The 22,900-nt window shown below is 37.5% G+C and overlaps 1 protein-coding gene across 5 annotated transcripts in view; it reads left to right on the top strand.

Annotated features, from left to right (window-relative positions):
• Nucleotides 1-22,900, top strand: part of SCAF8 (SR-related CTD associated factor 8) — a 145,137-nt gene that overhangs the window by 41,452 nt on the left and 80,785 nt on the right. For 2 of the 5 annotated variants that reach the window (XM_072333793.1, XM_072333794.1), the window contains exons 14-20: nt 2,640-2,753; nt 3,293-3,449; nt 4,527-4,657; nt 5,866-6,010; nt 6,572-6,652; nt 7,253-7,477; nt 8,118-9,828. In XM_072333793.1, coding sequence (XP_072189894.1) covers nt 2,640-2,753; nt 3,293-3,449; nt 4,527-4,657; nt 5,866-6,010; nt 6,572-6,652; nt 7,253-7,477; nt 8,118-9,814 — 2,550 coding nt within the window. In that variant the 3' untranslated portion in view covers nt 9,815-9,828. Of the gene's footprint in view, nt 1-2,639; nt 2,754-3,292; nt 3,450-4,526; nt 4,658-5,865; nt 6,011-6,571; nt 6,653-7,252; nt 7,478-8,117; nt 10,796-11,196; nt 12,456-22,900 lie in introns of those variants that run through there. The other 3 variants (XM_072333796.1, XM_072333797.1, XM_072333795.1) reach the window with 2 other exon arrangements.

Genomic DNA, 22,900 nt, shown 5'->3' with positions numbered 1-22,900 from the left:
TTTGTTTGAAGCTCTGAAGACAGTATGCTTCATGGTAAAATGACTTTTTCCTGACAAAACTTAGGGTTGCATGGTTATAAAAGTTCAGAAAACTTTTTTTAAAGTTGGCTTTTAACAGGTACAGAGTTGTGCTTTTTCATTTTATGTGTTGAGGCACAGGAGTAGAGATCATTTTTCCTTTTGCTAATTGACAGAATGTGATGTGATGTCCATGTTGGCTTGGTTATATACATGTGTAGGGGTGCTAAATGGCAGTCAGGGTATCTAAAACATTTATAAAAAGATACAGAGTACTGTAAACAAGAGTGTATTTATAAAATGTGACCATAAAAGCGTGCTTTCATTAGGAGCTATATTTCTCATGATTTAGAGTCATTTAGATTTAGTCTAGTAGAATCATAGAATGGTTTGAGTTGGAAGGGACCTTAAAGGTCATTTAGTTCCAACCTTCCTGCTATGGACAGGATTGCCAACCACTAGACTGTGCTACCCAGAACCCCATCCTACCTGTCCTTGAATAGCTCCAAGGAGGAGGCATCTACAGTTTCTTTGAGAAACCTGTTCCAGTACCTTGCCACCCACCGAGTAAAGAATTTTTTCTTAACGCCTAGCCTAAATTTTCCCTCTTTTAGTTTAAAGCCATTCTCCCTTGTCCTATCAACATCAGATGATGTAGAAAGCCAGTCTCCCTCCTGCTTTAATGTACTTCAAGTACTGGAAAGGTGCAATGAGACCTCTCCAGAATTTTCTCCAAGCTAAATGAGTCCAGCATTTTCAACATTTCTTCATAAGAGAGATGCTCCAGCCCTTTGATTACCTTTGTGGCCCTTCCCTGGATCTGCTTCATCACCTCTGCATTTTTCTAGTGCTGGGAACCTCTTCAGATGGGGTCTCACAAGGGCAGATTAGAGGGGGACAGTCATCTCCTCGGCTTTGCTGGTCATCCCTCCTTTGATGCAGCCCAGGGTACTGTTGGCCTTCCAGGCTGCATGGTCACACTGCTGGCTTATGTTCAGTTTTTCATCCACCAGGATTGCCAAGTCCTCTGAAGTGTTGCTCTCAATGAGTTCCTCTCCCAGTCTGCTTGAATATCTGGGATTGCCCCAACTGATGTACAACACCTTGCATGTGGCCTTATTGAACCTTGTTAGGTTCATGTGGACCCTCTCTGGATAGCATCCCTCTCTTCTATTGCATCGACTGTACCACTCAGCTTGTTGCCATCAGCAAACTTGCTGACTGTGCACTTGATCCCTCTGTCTGTGTCACTGACCACGAGTGAAGACTGAGGCAAAGAACTTGCTGAGTGCCTCATCCTTCTCCATGTTTGTTGAAGCCAGCTCTCCCTTCTCACTTTCAGCATACAGTTTCCTTTGCCTGTATCTTATGACCAATTTATCTAAAGAAACCTTTCTCGTTATTTTTTCTCATCCTTTCCCATGTTAAATTCCATCTGCGCTTTGTCTTTCCTGATCTTATCTATGTATGTCAGGATGATGTCATCAGACTTCAGTGCTGACTGTATTTCATCTTTGGGATAATCTTTTCTCCTAAAATAACATCTCTACATGAAGGAAGTTTTGATTTTTCCATCTCCTTGGATGCTCTTGCAGTTTTTAAGTGCTTCTCATGCAATTTCATTTCTTTCAGATTATACTGTTAACTTTTCCTATCACCTTAATATATTCGGACATGTAACTTGTAAGGAATTCTTTTAATTACATTGCTGAATCTTTTTTAAAAGTTTCACAAATCAGAAAAAAAGAGAAAAAAAACTGCACAAGAATGTAAGTCTAACATTTAAACCTCATTTTGATTTGCAGAGAGTAGGAGTTGAGAGAGATACCTTAAAAGTTGAATGAATTTCAAGGGAAAGCAACCATCATTCCTAGTACCTGTTAAATTTCAGAGGCAAACTGGATAGTAAATAGTTCATCCTAGGCATTCCTCAAAGCTTTAGGTAACTGGGATTACATTGCTTTGCAATTTTAAATGTTTTTATATAATGTCTCCATGAAAACTGGCCACCTTAAATGTTGTTCATTTTGTAAGCATTTGTTCATAAAACAACAAAAACCCACATCTAGACTATGATTTCTAATTAAAACTAAATTAGGTAACTATTCTACATGAGTTGAAAGCTTTCAAAGATTGTATGTCACATCATACGTTTTGAAATTGAATATTAAATCTAGTGGAAATCAAACTTTGAGAATGAGCTCTCTTCTTCAAAAATGCAGGATACCTGTGATCACTAGTCTGTGTCTCAATGAAAAATAATTGCTCAGCTCACAGTTTTTGGAGTTTAATGGGAGGTAGTGACCTCTGCCTTTCTGAGTCTGCCATAGCATCTCTTGCTTGCCTGTTGCGTGTCATTTAAATCTGTCTTGCTGTTTTTAGCACCCATTCTTCAGCTTGCTGCTGCTTCTTGGAAATGTAGATGAAGATACCAGCTTCACTCTTAGGTTTTTCTGATGCTCAGAATTATTAATTATACTCACTACATTGATGGTTATTTACAGCATAAGCCCCTCCTTTTTTTTTTTTTTTTTTTTCCCCTATTGTGGTATTTAGTGTAGATATGTTATCTGAAGTACCATTTTTCCTGCTTTTTAAGACCACTGATATTTTTTCAATAGATGATTCCCCCAAGAGGTTGTGCATATGTCTGCATGGTTCATAGACAAGATGCATATCGTGCTCTTCAGAAGCTTAGTTCTGGGTCCTACAAAATCGGATCAAAAATTATTAAGGTAAGTTGAACTTAGTCCAAAGATGGCGTTCATTTTGAAAGCAGTACAGTTTTATTATGTTGATCAATTATTTAATAGCTATTAATTCAAATGGACAGTATGGAAAAGAAGAATAAATCATTAAGATGGTATAAAATGCAGGTTTTGACAGGTAATATGGAAGATACTAAAATAAAATTGTGACTTGATACTTAGAAAATATCAGGAAAATATTGCATATACATGTTAGTTATAAGAATACTGTGAAATACTGAAGTCCTGTACCTGACAACATAGATCACTCAACATTAAAATTGCTAGTGTTCTTGAAGTTAGTTACATGACTAGATGCTGTGCTTTTTCTACTTTCTTTCACACATCAGGAAGAGTCCTTGAAGTACCGTATTCTTGATTTCCCTATGCGTATGTTAGAAATAATGTTGAAGAAATTTGAGGTTTTAAATGTAATTAATGTCCCTGTTGTTGCAGAGGCCAAGTGAATGTCTTACAAATTCACAGATTATACATAACCAGATTATCTTTTGGGGTTTTATTTTCAGATTGCCTGGGCTTTAAATAAAGGTGTGAAAACAGAGTATAAGCAATTCTGGGATGTAGATCTGGGAGTTTCATATATTCCTTGGGAGAAGGTAAAATTGGATGATTTGGAGGGCTTTGCTGAAGGTGGCATGATTGACCAGGAGACAGTAAATACAGGTATGGACATTAACAGTGATACTTCTAATGTGTTTATTTCTTGATGATTGCAAATCCTCAGAAAGTTTATTTCTTTAGGTAACACATACTCTTTTAAAATTTGCATTAATATTACTAACTACTTGTTTACAGTATAAATGGCATTGAGATGTAGATTGTTTTTTTTAGGAGAGTAATTAATTAATTGTCATGACCAGTTGTGAGGGGGATTAATTTAAGGAAGATAATAATGATTAACAATTCTGAATTTACTGTATGCTCAATTTTAAGTATGTTATTTATGTAGCAATTATGATCTAGTTGTGATTGTGAAATATATTCTGGTATAAGACTTAAGTTGGAACTTGTCAAAATTGGTACAACTTAGCAGAACATTAAGGTATTTCCTTCATTAAAGTCAAAGAGACAAGAGAGCAAGAAGTGTTAGACTATATTCTGAAACCTACATGAGAAGTTTGCTGTTTATAAAAGATATATGTGTACTGTATTTTCTTGAAATGGATGTAGCACCAAATGACTAGATTATGTTGAAATATGCAATGTATTAAGACTGTTTCATAATAGAGACAGTCATTTTTTCAGGTAAAAAGGCTTGGAGGAAAAATGTACTGTAGGTAACATAGGAATTAAATAATGAAATATTACGATTTTATACTAGAAAAATGCAAACATTTTTTCTTGATGCTGTTGAAAGTGACAACGAGGAGGCAGTAGAAAGAAGGATCTGTGATTGTTTGATTAGTTTGTTTGTTTTTTTCTTTTCCACGTGAGGATACGTCATTCTTCTGCAGCCAGGTTTTTAGAAATCAATCTCTGTGCTGTGAATTATTAACAGAATAATTGGTGAAAAAAAATTGGCAAGTTATAAAAATTTTGTTTGTGTACAGGCACTATTAAATAGTGTCAAACAGGTGTTTAGAGACATTTTACATTCTTAAAATGTATAATAATTTGTAAATAATTGTATATACCTTTTAAGATGGAAAAGTACTTTTTAAAAAAAAAACACTTCAGTTATCTCTTAATGTTAAAAATGCATTTTTAAAAATTTATTTATTTATTTATTTTTAAATAAAGAATGGGAAACGGCGAGGAGCTCTGAACCTGCCAAAGAAAACATTCAAACTACACAGAGTACTGCAGTTGATAAGAGCACAGTGATTACAACACAGACGGAAGCTTACACACAACCAGTCACTATGCTACAGGTTTGTATCAAAGTTTGAATTTGCAGAATCTCCACACAACTGGAGGGGTAAGTTTTTATTCAGTACAGATGAACTTCAATGTTAAAGAAAGTACCTAAACAAAACACTTAAAGCCCTGTGTTCTGAATATTAGATTGATGTAGTCTATGATACACACAATAATTTGTGAGAGCCCTTGAACATCTACTGTGTTTTCTTCCACCTGATAAAACATGATTTTTATTAACATCTAATCAATAGCAGTTTATTATGGAAGGCTGAAAAAACGCAGTGCAATTTTCCTTGAGTATAGCACGGTACTTATTTATCAAATATAAATTCAGACACCTTAAGTCAAATTCTTAAAATCCTTTTTGTTATGACCAATGAAACTGTAAAATGAGAAGCAGTTGTTTAATTTAAAAAATTGCATTCATATTATCATTTTTCTCTTAACGTGTCTATACACTTACAACACGTGAGCTGATGTGAAGTTACTATGAAATTAACATTTTAGTGTTTACTTGCACTGAAGTTCAAGCTTTTACAGTTTTTTCTGTGTTGTTCCTGGTCTTTTTATTTCAACTTCCTCCTAGCATAGCCTGTGATCAATATATGTTCATTCTGCTTTTATTCTGCTGTGTATTACTTGTAAGTATTCTGCACTGCACCAAAATGCACAGCTAAAACAGAACTTAGAGAATTATTACATAATTTCTAGTATTTCATCAGGAGTGTCAGTTAGATTATTACATGTGCTAAACTTTCAACACTCTGATCCTGTTCTGAAATATATTGCTTTTTCTAATGAGAATGAAGTGACTGTTTTTTATGTGCCCTCAAATTGCCAAATCTTTTCTCTCTTTCCCTTTTTCTCTCACCCCTACTTCTCCCCACACTTTCTTTCTCTTCCTCTATCCCGTTCTGTATTCCTCTCACTCCCTAAGTAATTTTTTATACTTCAATTAGCGTAATGTCTAACCATGTATTTTCTGTTCCTTTAGAAAAATGAAAATATAGCATTCATCCAGTGACTTTATTTATCTGTAATGCAGATACTATTCCAGAACGCAGTCTAATTCTTCAGAGCATTCAGAATATATGCAAAGTGTTTGATACATTTAGCGTTTTGCATGAGTTGCAGGCAAGTCAGTGAATAAACTTTTTTATTGTCACTTAATACTTGTAGGTATTGAAATTACTTGTTTTTTTTCTTTCCATAAACAAAGATTCCAGTAGCTCCAGCTGTGCCTGCTGTTAGCTTAGTTCCACCTGCATTTCCTGTCACAATGTCTGTCCCTCCTCCTGGTTATAGCGCCATTCCTCCTCCACCTTTCTTGCGAGCAAGTTTCAATCCTTCACAGCCACCTCCAGGTAAGTTAGTAAGGATAAAGCTGAATATGTAATAAGTATACTCAACTATCTAATAAGTACACTCAACTGTGCTGTGCATATTTTGCTTTGTATAGTTTTCCACTTTCTGGTTACTGACAAAGCGAGCTCAAGAGTTTATAATATTAACCTAATATGAATTTTTTAATGTCCAAAAAGTATTTTTGACTCATGTATTTTGTGGAGGATATTAATTATAGCTGGGTTTGTTTGTTTGTTTGTTTCCAGTTTGTTTTTAATTTGGGGGAAAAATCAAAATTAGAAGATTCTTAAAATTCATCTCCTTTCTTTGGAAAATGTTGAAACTCCTAATTTTCCAATTTGGGTATTGCTGACAGAAATCCCTTTTAAAGATGAACATACAGATCTTTTACAGTAAAGATGGATTGTATTTGAAAATAACAACCATTGTTACATCTTCACACACACGTGTTGTGCACTGGTTTTAATGATGTAACTTTCCAGGACAAATAATATAAGCAAGGTTTTAATGGAAAATTGTATTTGCTTTTCATTGTAATAATTTGTAAATTTTCCACATAGGTTTTATGCCTCCCCCAGTTCCTCCTGTTGTCCCTCCTCCTGTTGTCCCACCACCTGTTGTCCCACCAGTTGTTCCAACGTGTAAGTTTGATTCTTCTCATTGTTGTTGTATGTCATTAAAAGCTTAGTTGTTTGATATACTGCTTGTTGTTCATTTAATGAAAAGTATATTAATCCTGTCAAATAGAAAATAGTAACATACCAGGCTATTGCAAAGCTTTTCTAAGCAGGTATTGATGGAGACATTTACAGGACTTTTCAAGTTGTCTGAAAAACAATAGTTACCATGGAGTAACTGGGGGAAGACGAATTATTTAGTATTTGTATGCATAGTTTAATTTGAATTTGGCTGTAATGGATGTATCTATCACTAAAGCTATCAAGTGTTAGTTGCTAAATAATTTTTAATGATTTAATTTTAGTTAGCCTTTTAACTGTTATCAACTTAGCGTTTAAGAGTGTTTTTAATACAAAGTACAGATTGGTTATGGTTCCTGCAGTTCATATGCTCTATAAAAGAAGTAAAGATTAGAGTGCTGATTGAACATAAAAAATGATTGTCAAAACCACCATAATTCTTACAGTAATTAAAAGAATTTTCATTTATTATCTTGACATCTAGCAAACTAAACATGGATGTAAATGTGGTTATTGTGATGCACCTGTGTTATTTCTCTACAGCTTTAGTACAGCCTCCATTGCCAATTACTCAAGAGACGATGAAGGATGTACCTTTTAGTGGCCTGGTTCTACCAGTTGTTGGCACAGTTAGTAGCAATCTAGCCACTCCAACATTATCTTCTGGAAGCATCTTTAATCCTCTGCCAATCAGCAAACAAGAATCTGATGAAAAGGGATCTCATCTTACAGACCTTCAGATTTCTTCCAGTGAAAACGGTAGAGCTGGTAAGAAATGTTTTTATTGTCTGATACTTTCACATACAAGAAATATCATCAAGCTTAGGAGTTGGTTTTGTTTTGTTTTGTTGATTCTTGTCCAACACAATAATAAATAGAGTTGGAAATTCTAGCTTAGATATAATTTTCAGTTTAAAATGAAGGAGTGATGGAGATCACCTTTATCATTATCTGATGATTGATTGCTAACAGTTCTTTCTCGGGTCTTTTCTTTATAGACTTGAGAAATAGAGCTGAGCATTTAGAAAACATTTTTAAAGTACATTCATTCTACGTGAATGGTAACGCAAAGAAGCAGGGTAGAATAAAGTAGTATAAAATTCAAAGACTTGTGTCAAGTATTTTAATACTTCACTTGCGTAAATTGAGTGATGGCTGTGGAGTTTGACAATTTTAAGCTGCTGTACATTCTTTACTATATACAGGTGTTAATTTCCATGGCTTAATGTCTATGTGTAACATGATTAAAATAACCAGTGTTCGCTATAGAAACTGAGACAGATTTCATCAGCAGTATCATCACTCTGAATGTATTACTTGAATAATGGATTAAGTTGTATTTTGTTTTGAATACTATGTTGCATTGTCTTTTTTTTTTTTTGTAACTGTTCTTGTTGCTTCATTTTAGTGCAAAGCGATGTCTCGAGTAGCTCTGGACTTGTTGGAGGAGTGCAGCCACCCAGTGTCTCAAGCAGTTCAGGGCTTACTGGAGAAGGCCAGCCACCCAGTGTCTCAAGCAGCTCTGGACTTGCAGGGGGAGTGCAGCCACCCAGTGTTTCAAGCAGCTCTGGACTTGGAGGAGGCGTGCAACCACCAACTGTTTCAAGCAGTTCTGGTCTTGCAGGAGGAGTGCAACTACCCAGTGTCTCCAGTAGCTCTTCTCTTGCAGGAGTTCAGCCAACCAGCGTCTCAAGCAGCTCTGGACTTATGGCTGGAGTGCAACCACCAAATGTCTCAAGTAGCTCAGGGCTTCTAGCTGGAGTGCATCCACCCAACATCTCAAGCAGCCCTGGCCTTCTTCCAGGAATGCAGCCTCCCAGTGTTTCAAGTAGCTCAGGAGTTCTGGCAGGAGTACAGCCACCAAGTGTCTCAAACAACTCTGGTCTTCTTCTAATGCCACCACCGAACGTTTCAAGTAGTTCTGGACTTATGGGAGTGCCACCACCAAATATTTCAAGTAATTCTGGACTTCTGGCAATGCAGCACCCAGCTGGCATTCAAAATATGCCTCATTTAAATATTAGTAGTCAAAGGATGCCAGGAATGCCTCTCATAGATATCCGTCCAGGCTTAATGCCCCATTCACCTGGACCAAGGTTTCCATTAATGCAGCCAGGAATACCACCACAGCGTAGTATTCCTCCTCCAGCAATCCTTGATCCAGCTCTTCACCCTCCACCTCGAGGTCCCTTTCCTCCAGGAGATATTTTTAATCAAACAGAAAGACCTTTTCCAACACCAGGAAGACAAAATATTGATAGCATTTCTAATCCGGAGAAAAGGCTGCCACTTGGAGGCGATAATATTCAGCAGGAGGGAGACAGAGATTATCGCTTTCCTCCAGTGGAAAACAGAGATAATCTCAACAGACCATCCCAAGTGGATGTCAGAGATTCTGTTGGACGACCACCAGTTGATCCAAGAGAGGGCATAGGAAGACCTCCGGTAGATGGAAGAGAACATTTTGCAAGACCTCATGTAGACATGAGAGAAAATTTTGGAAGGCCAGGTATAGATAATCTTGGTCGAAGAGAGCATTTTGCTTTCAATTCGGATAAGCACTGGGGACAAAGAGGAGATTATGATGAAAGAGAGCACCATGCCTTTCCTATTTATGGTGGCCCTAAAAGCTTCCATGAGGACAGAGAGAGATTTCGGCATGTAAACTATAGGTTTGATAGTAGAAGTGGTCCCAGCTGGAACAGAGGATTTGAACAAGATGCTCACAGAGATTTTGATGACCGCAGAAGACCCTGGGAAAGACAGAGGGACAGGGATGACAGAGATTTTAACTTCTGCAGAGAAATTAATGGGAACAGGTTTGGAAGAGACAGAATGTCAAACAACTGGATCCCTCCTCCACACCCACGGGTTTTTGAATATTTTGATGGGGCCACTTCCCAACGCAAAGCGGATAATTTGCCCCAGGTAAATGGTGAAAACACAGAGACAGAAAGTCAACCACCAACTGCACAGGTGCAGGACCATCCAGAACTTTATGACAAACTGACATCTTCCGTCGAGATAAACAAAGAGAAGAGTGACACAGAAGCTGATATAGAAAGTGAACCAGTGGTAGAAAGCACAGAAACTGAGGGGACATAATCATCACTCAGTAGGTAAAAAGATACCTTTTGTAAAGTTGTCATCTCTCTGTAATAGATAAATGGCTGACCGGACCTTAGTAGTTCACTTTTGTCTGCCAGAATTAAGTTAATCTGATGTTCATGTTCATCTTTCACTTAAATAACTGTACAACTGACTTGTATAGAACACTGTTCTTAATTTGAACATGGTAGGTAAACTTTTTTTTTTTTTTAATTTCTCTGGTAAAACGTAAACTTGCCCCCAATTGCTTTTAATTTCATAAAGATAAAACAACAGCTTGTCAAACAAAGACTTCCTATGGAAGACAATGGAATTTTTTAGATACTACCCCTAGGTTGGCTATCGAAATTGTTATACTTGAAAACAGGTGCTGGTGTATCTTGTCCGTGTTTTTAGGCTGCTGCAGAATTTTAAAGTATAGACAAAGCTGTGATATTTTATGTTCCTACAATTTGGCAGAAAAATGAAATGGCCCATGTTACTTAAGGAGCATAACACAGAGATTAAAAGTGATTTTGTAAAATCTACACTATAGTCTCTGTTTTCTCTAAAGTAAGTGTTTTGTGGTTTGTTCCTCGTACTGCAGTGGGTTTAAAAAACAATGCAAAAGTACATTTTAATGTTGGGTGCATTTTGTTTTTAGATGCCAATAAAGCATATTTGTTTGATAACAGTGTTCTAGGTATTGTATTTTTTTTAAAGAAAAAAGAAACCTGCAAGCTATAAAAACTTGGAATCAGCTACGATATGTGCTCAGCTAGTTGTTGCAAAAGGTTTATACTACTTTTGTAAGACCAGTGCAACAGCTGTCACATGCGAGAAAGATGAGTATGGTTTTTACGTGGAAGATCATGCAGTCATGTTAGTTTTTGTATATAACATATGTATGTAAATATTTGTGTAAACTCTTTGTAGATAACTACTTTCTCTGTGCATGCGTGTATGTGCACGCACTCACAGAATATTGTAGACGATTCAATAAAATTGAAAAAAAATAGGTTAGAAAAACGTTCACCTTCTTTAGATAGTAAGATTACAAAGTGCATATCACTGTGATACTGTCAAGTGTACGTTTACCTTCTTATCCTAATGGTTGTATGAAGTTCTTACTACTTACAGAAGGTGAAATACGATACACTGTAAAAACATACAGTAAGATTTTAGCTTTCTTTTTTAAAATGAAGATACACATGAAGCCAAAACTTAAATATTTGCATTGTCTTGTTTTGTAACATATTGGGTATTCTGGATAGACAGTGGTAGTGTTCAAGTACTTTGCGGTTGTTTTTATTGACTCAAAGTCCCAAAATGTTGCATGAAGAGTAAAAAGCTGTTGTTGGTCTGAAAAATCCTTTTTGTTTGTTTGTTTGTTTTAACAGAAATCAGGGGGCTTTGTGTTTTGATGGCTTAATTCTGAAGCAGAAAATCTTGTTAAATTGCTGAGAGGAATTGGCTGCTTAGGTAAATGAGTAGCGCTGTTCTCTCTTATTTCACATACTTTGCTGCTTATGTCCTTCAAATTGGTGGTGGAAGATTTAATATTGTTAAGATTTTCCATTTGTTTCACTGAAATGCATTCCACCAACTTCTTTCAACATAATTTCTGTTAAAATTCTGTCTGGAAGCATTTCACTTAGTTTTGGGGAAGTAGTTTTTCTCTTGCCTGATAGTATCTGAGAGGTAGATTCTGTTATATGAATGCCCCTTTTCTAGAGGAAATATTTTTAGCTCAGATTATAATTTTGATCTTTACTGTTAACGTGTAAACATGTAAATTTTAATTCCCCTTCCCTTTCTCCCAAAGGGATGAAAGTAGGAGTTTGTCATGTGAATGTAAAGTACAGGCAAGATTTTGAAAGCAGAATCAAGTTATACATGTGTTTCTTGCTGTTTTCCTCTGGTACATGAATTACTTTTTCATGCTGTGACATGGTTCAGTTTTTCAACTATAGGGATTTTTATTCTGGACAGTAAAGAGCCAGCTTAATGAAGGTAATCCTTTCAAAGGGTGGACACGAATGATTCTTAATCTACTACGCAAGTAGTAGTCATTAGGGTGTAGTGAGGTGTGAATTAAATAATTACTGCTTTGTGATAGACCTTGCTGATACGTTTATTACCAGAACATGTCTTCCAATTTGAGATGAACAATATTTAAAGTAGAAGTACCTTCATGTGCAGCCTCTATGGCTCAAAGAAGTTGCTTGATAATGCTGCAGAACCTAGTAGTAGTATTCAGGTCAGGCATATACGGTTCTGGAAGTCCAAACACACAGAACAGGTGTGAGGACACTGTGTATTCGAGGGATTTTCTTTTTCAGTTTTTATATTGCAGACTGAAAATACTTCAACCACAGACCATGTAAATACTCTGAATCAAACACATATTGGCAGTAGCTTTTATTTACAAATGTTTTGTTAAATGCTTTTTTAAAACTAAAAGTTAATCTGTTTTTCTAAGCTGAGACCTGCAGTATGCTAAATTACTCATAGTATGATGGTATAGGTAAATTACGAGGTAGAGAGTTCAAATAATTCAACTAGTAGTGGTATAAAACAATGTATTATTTAATGACTTTTTATCTTTGTTAATATCTTTTAAACGTTAATAAATTGGCTACTGTACATATGTGTTATACCATCAATTTCTAACAGCATTTTTTCTAGAATAAAATATTATTGTACAGTTTTCAGTTGCATCTTGTTTACAGCTAGAACTGTTTCATTTCTCATTTTACTGATTTGGGGTGCAGATGAATATTACCAGAAAAACAATATTCAGTAATACTAGCAAACATAGTGTGGTCTCTTTAACTTGCCAGTGAAAAAGTTTGAGCAGAGGCTTTCTCATTTTAGATTAAGCCATGATAAAGCAACATTTGCCTCGAAAGGAGCTTTCCTAGCATCCAACACTTTACTGTAGTTAGCAATATTGTTGTACTTTTTGCTAACACAAAGAAAAGAGCAAGAAAGGGACATAGAGAAAATAGGGGCCAGGCTTCTGGGGAACAGTTCTCATTTATGCCAGTTTAAAGCCTTCTACCATGACAAAAGCTGCTCATTCTAGCAACTTAAAGCAGCTGCCATACTTCGTCTTTTTATTAACAAAAGTGATATATATATATATATATATATATATATACATATACATATATATATATATACACGTGTGTGTATGTGTGAATACTCCAAGTAGCTCTGCAGACAACACAAATAATATGTTTGAGCATGCACATTTACTTGAAAACCTCATACGTTAGTAAGTTGTTTAATGTATTTTTACCCTTTCAAACAGCCTGTGATTCTGACTTCACTGTGCTGGTCTTGAGCAGAATGCTACATCCATTTCCATTTAGATTATGAAACATAGCCTTTATTTACTGTAATGACACAGTCTCTTTGCTGAAGATATATTCTGTGAAATATTGCTACACTTTCATTTCTATACAGTGCTCCACATTGTTACTGCAAACTCATGGGAATAGGTTGTGAGATTCCTTCACTTTAATAGAGTAACATACCACCCTTCAAGCCACGTCAAGGATTTAAATTGCTTTATTTGTGAAAATGTCTTGAATAAGGCAATACAGGACTACTGTAATCAAGCGTAACATGTGGGATGAATAGACATTACTTAAGCACTACTGGAAGACTGTCAAATAAATTGTCTATATAAGATATTTGTAAAATAAGCCAGTTTATTGCAGAGATCTCTCCAAACAGTATCAGCAGTTTTTGAGCATGTCCAGGGGTACATTATTCTAGTCTTCATAGAATCACAGAATGATTTGGTCTGGAAGGGACCTGAAAGATCATCTAGTCCAACTCCCTTGCAGTGGGCAGGGACACCTTTCACTAGATCAGATTTTACTATGTAAAGTCTCATCCAGCCTGAACACACGCTTCCAGGGATGGGGTATCTGCAACTTTTCTGGGTAACTTGTTCCAGTATCTACCAGTCTCATGGTGAAGAATTTCTTCCTTAACTCAAATCTAAATCTGTCCTCATTTAATTTAAAGCCACTACCTTTGTCATATCACTACACTCCTTGATAAAGTATCCCTTTTTATCTTTCTTGAAAACCCTCTTTAAGTACTGGAAGACTGTAATAAAGTATATATTACTTCCTTAGAGCCTTCTTTTTTTCTAGACTGAGCAACCCCAACCCTCACAGCCTTTTCTCATAGAAGAGGTGTTTCAGCACTCTGATTGTCTTTGTGATCTTCCTCTGGACCTGCCTGAATTGATCTGTGTCTCTTGTGTTGGCATCCCTGGAGCTGAACACAGTACCTCCAGGTGTTGTTTGGCAACAGGGGTGTAGAGAGGGTCAGTCACTTAATCTGGTTTCTCTACTTTTAATGCAGCCCAGGATACAATTGTCTTTCTGGGCTGCAAACACAAATTGCTGGTTCATGTGAAGATTTTCTTCTACCAGTACCCCCTCATAATTCTCTTCAGGACTGTTAACAATGTGTTCATCCACTCTGTACTGGTTTTAGGTTGCACCAGCCCAGGTGCAGCAGCTTATACTTGTCCATTGAATTTCATGAGGTTCACGTGGACCCATTTCTCAAGTCTGTCCAGGCCCCTGTGGATCTCATCCATTCTCTCTAAGACATTACCAATATCACTCAGCTTGATGTCACCCACAAACTTGCTGAGGGAGGGTGCATTCCATCCCACTGTCCATTTCACCAATGGAGACATTATACAATATCAGTCCTCATATAGTCCACTGAGGGACACTACTCTCCCTGTGGACATTGAGCTATTGACTAGAGCTCTTTGAATGTGACCATTCAGCCAATTTATCCATCCATTAAATCCATGTCTGTCTAATTTGGAGATAATAGTGTTCCGTGGGACCATATCACAGTCTTTGCACAAGTGAAGGTAGATCACATCAGTTGCTCTTTCCTTTATCTATCAGTGTTGTCACTGTCACAGAAGGCCACCAAAGTAAGTATGCATGATTTGCCCTTTTTGAAGCCATACTGGCCATCTCCAGTCACCTCCCTGTCTTCTCCATGCCATAACATGGTTTCCAGGAGGATCTACTTCATGTTCTTACTGAGCATTGATGTGAGGCTGACTGATCTGTAGTTATACTTAAAAATGGGTGTTACGTTTCCCCTTTTCAACTTACTGGGGACTTCCCCAGACTGTTGTAACTTATCAAACTTAGCAACTTCATCTGCCAGTTCCTTCAGAGAAGTGGGATGCATCTTGTTGGATCTTGTGGACTTGTGCACATCCATGTTCCTCAAATGATCTTGATCCTGGTTTCCTCCTATGGTGGCTTATAATTAATTGCCTTGATCCCTGCCTTGAGATCCAGTGACTTGGGGAAGTGGGCTGCGCATAGTGAAAGCAATTGCTGGTGAAGACTGAAATAAAAAAGTGTGTTGGGTACCTCAGGCTTTACTATGTCAGTAGTGTCCAGGTTGTTTTTCTCACTTCTTATAAGGGAGAGCAATTTGTTATATCATCCGTTGCTGTTATATATATATGTGGAAACCCTTGTTGTTCTTCACATCCCTAGCTAAGTTCAGCTCTCACTGTCCCTTGACTTTCCTGATTCCATCCATCAAGCCAAAACATATCCTTATAATCTTCTTAGGCCGTATGACCCTGCCTTCACTGCCTATGCATTTACTTTTTGTTTTGTTTTGCTTTAGCTTGGTTGAGATTCTGACTCAGCCACACTGGTCTCCTGCCTTCATTGCCTCATCTTTTGCACATTGCAATTAAAAGCTCTTGTGCTCTAAGAAAAATCTCTCAATATCTGCCAGCTCTCTTTTCCTTTATCCCCTGAGGTACTCTCCCAGGGGGTTCTATCCCCTTGTCCCTTTAGCAGCTGAAAGTTTGCGTCCCTGACATGCTGACTATATTTTTAGGCCAGACTGAATTCCTCAAGAACATGAATACTACTAGGATATAATCACTGCAGCCCAGGCTACCTCCAGTCTTGATTTCTCCAGTAAGTTCCCATGCATCAATAATCAGCAGATCTAATGACACCTTAACGCTCATTTTGCTGCTAGATTTTCCACTAAGTCAAACCTTTGGATCATTTAATTTGAAACTTGTAAAAATGGATCCCAAATTTTATTATTTTTGTTCCAGTAATGTATTTTTTTAAACAATAACAACCACACAATGGCTTTTCTATTTTAATGGGATCTTAAGAGTAAAAAGTTTAAAACATATTTAGAGTGTCAGGAGTGACTGGGAGTAACTAGGACAATTTTATTGTTAATTAAAGTGATAAAAGGATCTTTATTTCCCTGTTAACAGCTGAACTTTACATTAGCTGTATTTTCCTTTTAAGTGCTGAGCTTTCACATGTGAAGATGAACTGAGAAGCCATCTACTTCTTGTGTAACTAAAAAGAGACTGAAAAGATATGAAAGCAGAATATCTCTCATTTTGCTGCAAAGTTTCAGACTTTGTTGTTGCTTCGATTCGAGGCTATTTAATTGGACAAGAGTTGCAAAAAGGTTGGAGTTTTTTTTGTTTGCTTTTTCTTTTTTTTTCTTTTTTTTCCCATATTGCAAGATTGCAACTAGCCCTATATTTCACCTTGAAGGATCATCTTAGTGGTGATATTCACCCCACAGAGTTTGTACGAGCAATTTGAGTACTCAACATTTTGAAGTTTTTTTATATCTCATAGTCAAATAATATTAAATTGAGCTACTAAAAATCTGTAACACCTCTTTAGGAGTAATAGCTTCTAGGAAAGGTGTATAAGGTCTGAAAAGTGATTCTTGACAGCAGTAGGATGGTGTGAGTTATATAGCAGTTGAGTTGGTATTGCCTTGTTCTTTGTTTCTCTGAAGTTGATAAACTGTAAAACTATATTTGCCAGAATTATTGTATTCCATTCTGTCTTGCACAGACTTCATGAAAAAGGGAAGTTTCATTGAACATAGTACTGTTACTATCTTATACTGTTCAGCTACCATGGACTGGAGGAAGGAAAAGACTGATGTGCACCCTCTTAATACTCAAGTGGTTGCTTGATTGATGTGCAGTTGAAGATGACTGTATATCTCTTCTTAAGAAGTTTAAAATGCACTTGCATGGAAACAGTGCAGGCTCAGTAATCTAACTAATCTAGTAATGTTATTCTGTAGTTTGTCATTTTTCTTTTAAAGTTAACTCTAATGCTAGTTTTAATTCTCTTCCTATAAAATTAAATCACACCAATTCCTATAGACAGGAAATTGTTTTCTTCTTTACAGACGAAGTCTTCTCAAGTAGTATTTCAACCTGCTGAAAATTCTAGCAGACACTATGAATTAGAACTATGTACAAGCAATAGTTAGATAATGTCCATGAAGGAATAGCTTGCTAACCTAGATTGAAATCAGATAAAACTTAGGTTACAAAATGTGAGTAGACCTTTCTTTTTAGATTTAATGAAACTTTCTGATTAAATTACAGAATCACAGAATCACAGAATGACCCGGGTTGGAAGGGACCTCAAGGATCATGTAGTTCCAACCCCCCTGCCTAGCAGGGCCACCAAACATAAGCCTTTACTAGATCAGGTTGCCGAGAGCCCTGTCCAACCTGGTCTTGAACACCTCCAAGGACGGGGCATCCACAACCTCCCTGGGCAGCCTGTTCCAGGACCTAACCACTCTCCTAGTAAAGAACTTCCCCCTAACATCCAACCTAAATCTTCCCTCTTTTAACTTAAAACCATTTCCCCTAGTCCTGCTATTATCAGCCCTTTCGAAGAGTTTGCTCCCCTCCTGAGATTAAGTTCCCTTCAGGTATTGAAAGACTGAAATATTCGCTAATTAAGAAGCAAGTATTAAAATATATTACTTCTGTTTGAAAATTTTATATTTTAGATGCACTTCCTGAGACATTTCACTGTGAACGTGTTCAAAGGAGGGCAGCAAAGCTAGTGAGGGGTCTGGAGCACAGGCCATATGAGGAGACGCTGAAGGAGCTGGGAATGTTCAGCCTGCAGAAGAGGAGACTCAGGGGAGACCTTATTGCTCTCTATAACTTCCTGAAAGGAGGTTGTAGTGAGCTGGGGGTCAGCCTCTTCTCTCGTGTCATTAGTGATAGGACCAGAGGGAATGGTTTCAAGCTGCAGCAGGGGAGATTCAGGCTGGACATTAGGAAGTATTACTTCTCAGAACGGGTGGTCAGGCACTGGAATGGGCTGCCCAGGGAGGTGGTGGAGTCACCGACCTTGGGGATGTTCAAGGAAAGATTGGATGTTGTGTTGAGGGATATGGTTTAGTGTGAGCTATTGGTAATAGGTGAACGGTTGGACTGGATGATCTTTCAGGTCTTTTCCAACCTTGGTGTTTCTATGATTCTATGAGGGAAATCTCCCTCTGGAGAATTCCTATCCACATATTGGGAACTGAAGGGGTCATAGAGACACCAGTGCTACATTTGCTGTGATTCTGTGTTTCAGAACTGGGACCTATGAAGTATCCTACAATATAACTTTGTAATTATATGTGCCATCTTACAATGATTGTCTAGCACTGACTTGAGGTACATACCAGAAGATACACAATACATTAGAATTTGTTATTGTTAAACTATTGCTATGTGTACACACACACTCACCCCTATGTCGCTCTGAAAGTTATGCCTCCTGTTCATTTCCATGGAAACTATAACAGATAGAAAGAGCACAATGACACTATTTTATGGAACAAATTCTCAGCTACACAACAGTTTTTCAACACAGTCACCATTAGCTATGCATTTTTGTCAGCGATGGATAAAAGCCTGCACACCGTGCTGCATGCAGCACTCGTTATGGTTTGCACCAGTGGAGGTGATCTGCTGTTGCCACTGCTGAAGAACACCACCCACCAACTCACTGTGCTCACATCCACTGTTTGGTTTCCATCAGCATTCAGTAAGCACTGAGGAATGACAGTGGGTGCAGTCTTTTCCTTATGGAGGAATTCAGTGACACCCTTTTCATTCATCCACACCTCCTTGACAAACACCATTTTGTCAGAATGCCCCTCTGGTGCCATCTGTCACACGGCAACAAAATGTAGTGGAATATTGGTGGGAAGGTTCAACATCTGCTGCTGTACCATGGACATCTTCTCATAGGCCAATATCATAAAATAGGAGGCATTAATTTTGGAGCTACCATTGTTCATTTGTTCTGTAAACTTCTGTTTCTAGGTCCCATTTTCCAGAGAAGGGCCAGGAATTAAATTCTGCAATGTTTTAGAGTTCTGACCTTCTGATATACTAGTAGGTGGATGCCTCAAGTATGTTCAAGTACACTTATCTTTGTATCCCCGCTTCTTATGCAGGCTTCGTGCTTGGGAACTACTGGTATCCTGCTGTCATCACTGTTTCTAACAAAGATGCTCTTAGGGCTCCTTTAGAAACCTTTTGAATCATCCTAATTCTATTCTTCTCAGTTTCTAAAAAGCTTGAAATATGAAACCACATTTTTAGGCACAGTTTCTATTGGACTGACAAAATACTTCATTTATATTTCCACTCTCTTTTCATACAGTTACATTGTAGATTCACAGAATGTCTTAGGTTGACAGGGACTTTAAAGTGATCCCAGTTCCAACTCCCTGCACTGGGCAGAACTTCCATCTACCAGCCCAGGCTGCCTAAGGCCCCATCCAACCTGGCCCTGAGCATCTCCAAGGAATGGGGCATCCACAGTTTCTCTGGGCAACTTGTTCCAGTGTCTCACCATGCTCTGAGAAAATAATTTCTTCCTATCATCTAACCTAAATCTCCCTTCTTTTAGTGTAAAGTCGTTCCTCATTGTCCTATTGCCATCAGATCATATAAAATGTCAGTCCCCCTCCTACTCATAAGTTCACTTTAAGTACTAGAAGGCCACAGTGAGGTCTCTCCAGAACTTCTCCTAGCTAAACAAGCCCAGCTGTCTTCAGCAAAAGCTCTCTGCAGTGAGCATTTCAAAGCTGATTATTATAGCATGATTTCAAGATTCTTCAGTCTGAAAGTAAATATATTATTTGGAGTTTTGAAGAAACAATTTCCATATACTCTTAGTATTCTTTGATGCATCTCCCATGTACGTAAAACAGCGGTGTCCAGCCTGAGCACCACAAACTGCATTCTTGCTTCCTTAATGAGGAAAGATGCAGTATTTCCCCAAAAGACTTCCAGGTTCTGTGAAGAGCAGCTCCTCAGCGAACGTGCTGTGTGCAATAAAGCAAGCATGTGAAAAGACCAAGCCTCTGTTGTCAGGCCACCTTATCCAGGTTTTGAACTTCTCTTTGCAGCAAGTCTTTGGATATAGGAAGACTGAAAAGGCAGCTGAATGACCCCTTACTGACCTTCATCTTTATGGGGGGCTTTCAGTTCAGCAGCTGATTATTATTCCTTTCATAAAGCATGGCCAACTCTGAGACATTCATTGCAGTCACTTCTGAAACACTAAGAAGACCTCCAAACCGTTCTAATAGTAGCAAGGTACACAGATAGTTGGAATCACTAGGTGACGTAGGTGAGACGTGTTGTCTCTGCCACATGCACCATTTTCTGTCTCTTCTTTAAAAACAAAAAGACAAACTTAAAATAAGCAAAACAAAAAACAGCTACTGTTGGTCTTTCACTGCTTAATTCTCTTCTGCATGAAATAGGGCCAATTTAATACTATAGCAGTGAGGGCAGTTGCATATCCCAATGCAGAGGTAATTGGTAGGGGGAGGATCTCAATGCCAGTGTTATTTTATTTGTTGTTTTCAGGTGGTTGTCAGATCTTTCTCTGACCACTGCACTTCTAAAACAAAAATGTTCTGGCTGCACTGAATGCAGTATTTCAAATCTGCTTTATTTCTATTTATTCTTTTACCTTTTACCCTTTAAATGTACATCAGTTAACGTGCCTTTGAAAAAATACTTTTAATTGTTTAGTAGTTAATTTCTTCTCTTATAAATGAAGCTTTCTGTGTTTATTTCAATTTAAGTGTATCATAATATAATGGAGGATGATGGAAAAAAACCAACACCAAAAAACCTCAAGCATGAGCAGAATTACATAGGAATAAGGAAAACTTTTATTTCAGGTTGGAGGACTCTGAAGCTCCATCATGTTTTCTGCAGTTAACTGCACTATATTTTATTACGCACTCTAAAACTATGAACACTTTCATAATCAAATCCATAGATCATAACAAGATGTTACACGATAAAACAGCATGAGATTTTTCTTTCAAGAGATAGCAGTTTTGTGGAATTAAAATGGACCACTGTGGAAGCTCCTGTTGGAAAGATGCAAAAGGGTACATATTCTGTAACTCTTTCTAAACTAGTGCAGATATTGTTAGTAATGCATTGAATACGAGATTTGATGTTCTGTTCTTTAGTGTTCTAGAATTGTTCAAGTATGTATTTCAAAGTGACCAAACAGATACACTGTAGTTTTGAAGAGCTGTGAAATTAAAGGATTTCTGAGGTTTTCTAAGTGCAGTTTCTGGGTTTTATATGTTCTCACGGCTGTGACATAGAGTTGATGCTGAGTTTGCGCATGTAAGGCTACTGTTGAGGGTTAACACTATTGCACTCTGGTGTTTTGATTTGCTTTAGTTTTTGTTCATCTCAAATATGCAAAGGTTTGGATTAAGGCACCTTTGCAAACCATGGCAATTTGAGTGTAACCCTGTGAACAGTCAAGAGGAGTATTGCAGACTGGGGAGAAGCAATAATTACAAACTGTGATGTTCGTAAAAGCTATGCTAAAGAGAAAGAAGTGCTTTTGAAAACAGTCTATGCTGACTCCTATTTTCTTTGTTTTATGAATAGGATGTGTGTCTTACTTCAGTGGAAGCCATAATGAGAAACAGCTGAAATAGCTGCTAGGAAAAGGGCTGGTTTGCTTTTAAATACAATATAGTCACTGATTTCAGTTTCCTTGCTATGGTTTGTAAGATTCATCTAATCTACTTCTTCTTTTGAAGAGAGACAGAATACTGAAATCCAAGTAGATTTAAAGTATTAAGTATTAAGAAGTTACAGTAAAAACATAGGAACAGAAAATGTGCAAATTTGATATGAAACACCTTTAACAAGTCAGTAGTATCCACTCAGTTTTCTTTTCGTGCTTTCAAAATAAGAAGTTTTTTGCAAACATTTATTTTTGTATTTTTTGGAAATGAATTTGGTATTTCTTCTTACTGTTGCTCACGGTTATGTCTTTTTTTCCTTCCCCCTGGATTTTGCTTCAGCTTTATTAAATTGATGTCCTGACATTTGGCTGCTTGCTCTGAAGCCAGCAGAGGGTGCACTGAATGTATTCAACTGTAGCTGTTTCTTTGCAGTCTCTTGTGTTACTGCTACATAGGAGCCAGAAAGCTGCCCTTCTAGGCCATATTCAGGTATCACTTGAACACAGACCTCAAAGTAGTTCACAGCCGTGCTCCAGCACACAGTTTTCAGTCTACCTAGGGGAAATTTTTTGGCACTGTTGTCTATCAGATTCAGGACTGTGTGCCAGTTCCAGTGTGCTTGTTCTTTACAAGCCTGCTAAAATGAGCAGGCAGTACACATTCATAATTTCATGGATCAGAACCTACTTTAAAAGATGTTGTTTGTCACTGTGATATTTTAAGAGAAAGGGCTGTGGAAGTGGCTATTGAGCTATTTCTCTGCTTTTTTTAACTGACTGTAATTGACCTGGCAGGGCTTTGCTGGGAGCTGCCACCTTTCTCCCCACTCTGACCAGTGAGCAGTGCCAATCAGCCCCCAGCTCTTACCTGTCACTTTACAAAGTAGTTCAAGGACTTAGAAAACTTTTAAAAGTTTGTTTCCTTCTACATGCCCTGATGAGAGGGAAGGAGAGTTTTCCCTGAGCTACTTTCTGCTCTTCTCTTTGTGATCTTCAAATACCTTTTATTTTATGAATCAGAGAAATGTGATCAGGTCAGCTCAGTTGAGGATGCTGCTTTACATTGTCTTTAGAATATGTTTTTTTCCTCTGAGTGTAAGAATCCTCTGCTTAACTGCTGCATGGTATGTTTTATTATGTGAAATGCTCTTTATCGTGTCTGAAAGGAGACAGGATGCATACACCCCTGGAAAGAGCTGGG

This window comes from Excalfactoria chinensis, chromosome 3 (assembly GCF_039878825.1).
Source record: "Excalfactoria chinensis isolate bCotChi1 chromosome 3, bCotChi1.hap2, whole genome shotgun sequence".
In the NCBI taxonomy this organism is placed as follows: Eukaryota; Metazoa; Chordata; class Aves; order Galliformes; family Phasianidae; genus Excalfactoria; species Excalfactoria chinensis.
This window is presented reverse-complemented; position numbering and strand designations above follow the sequence as displayed.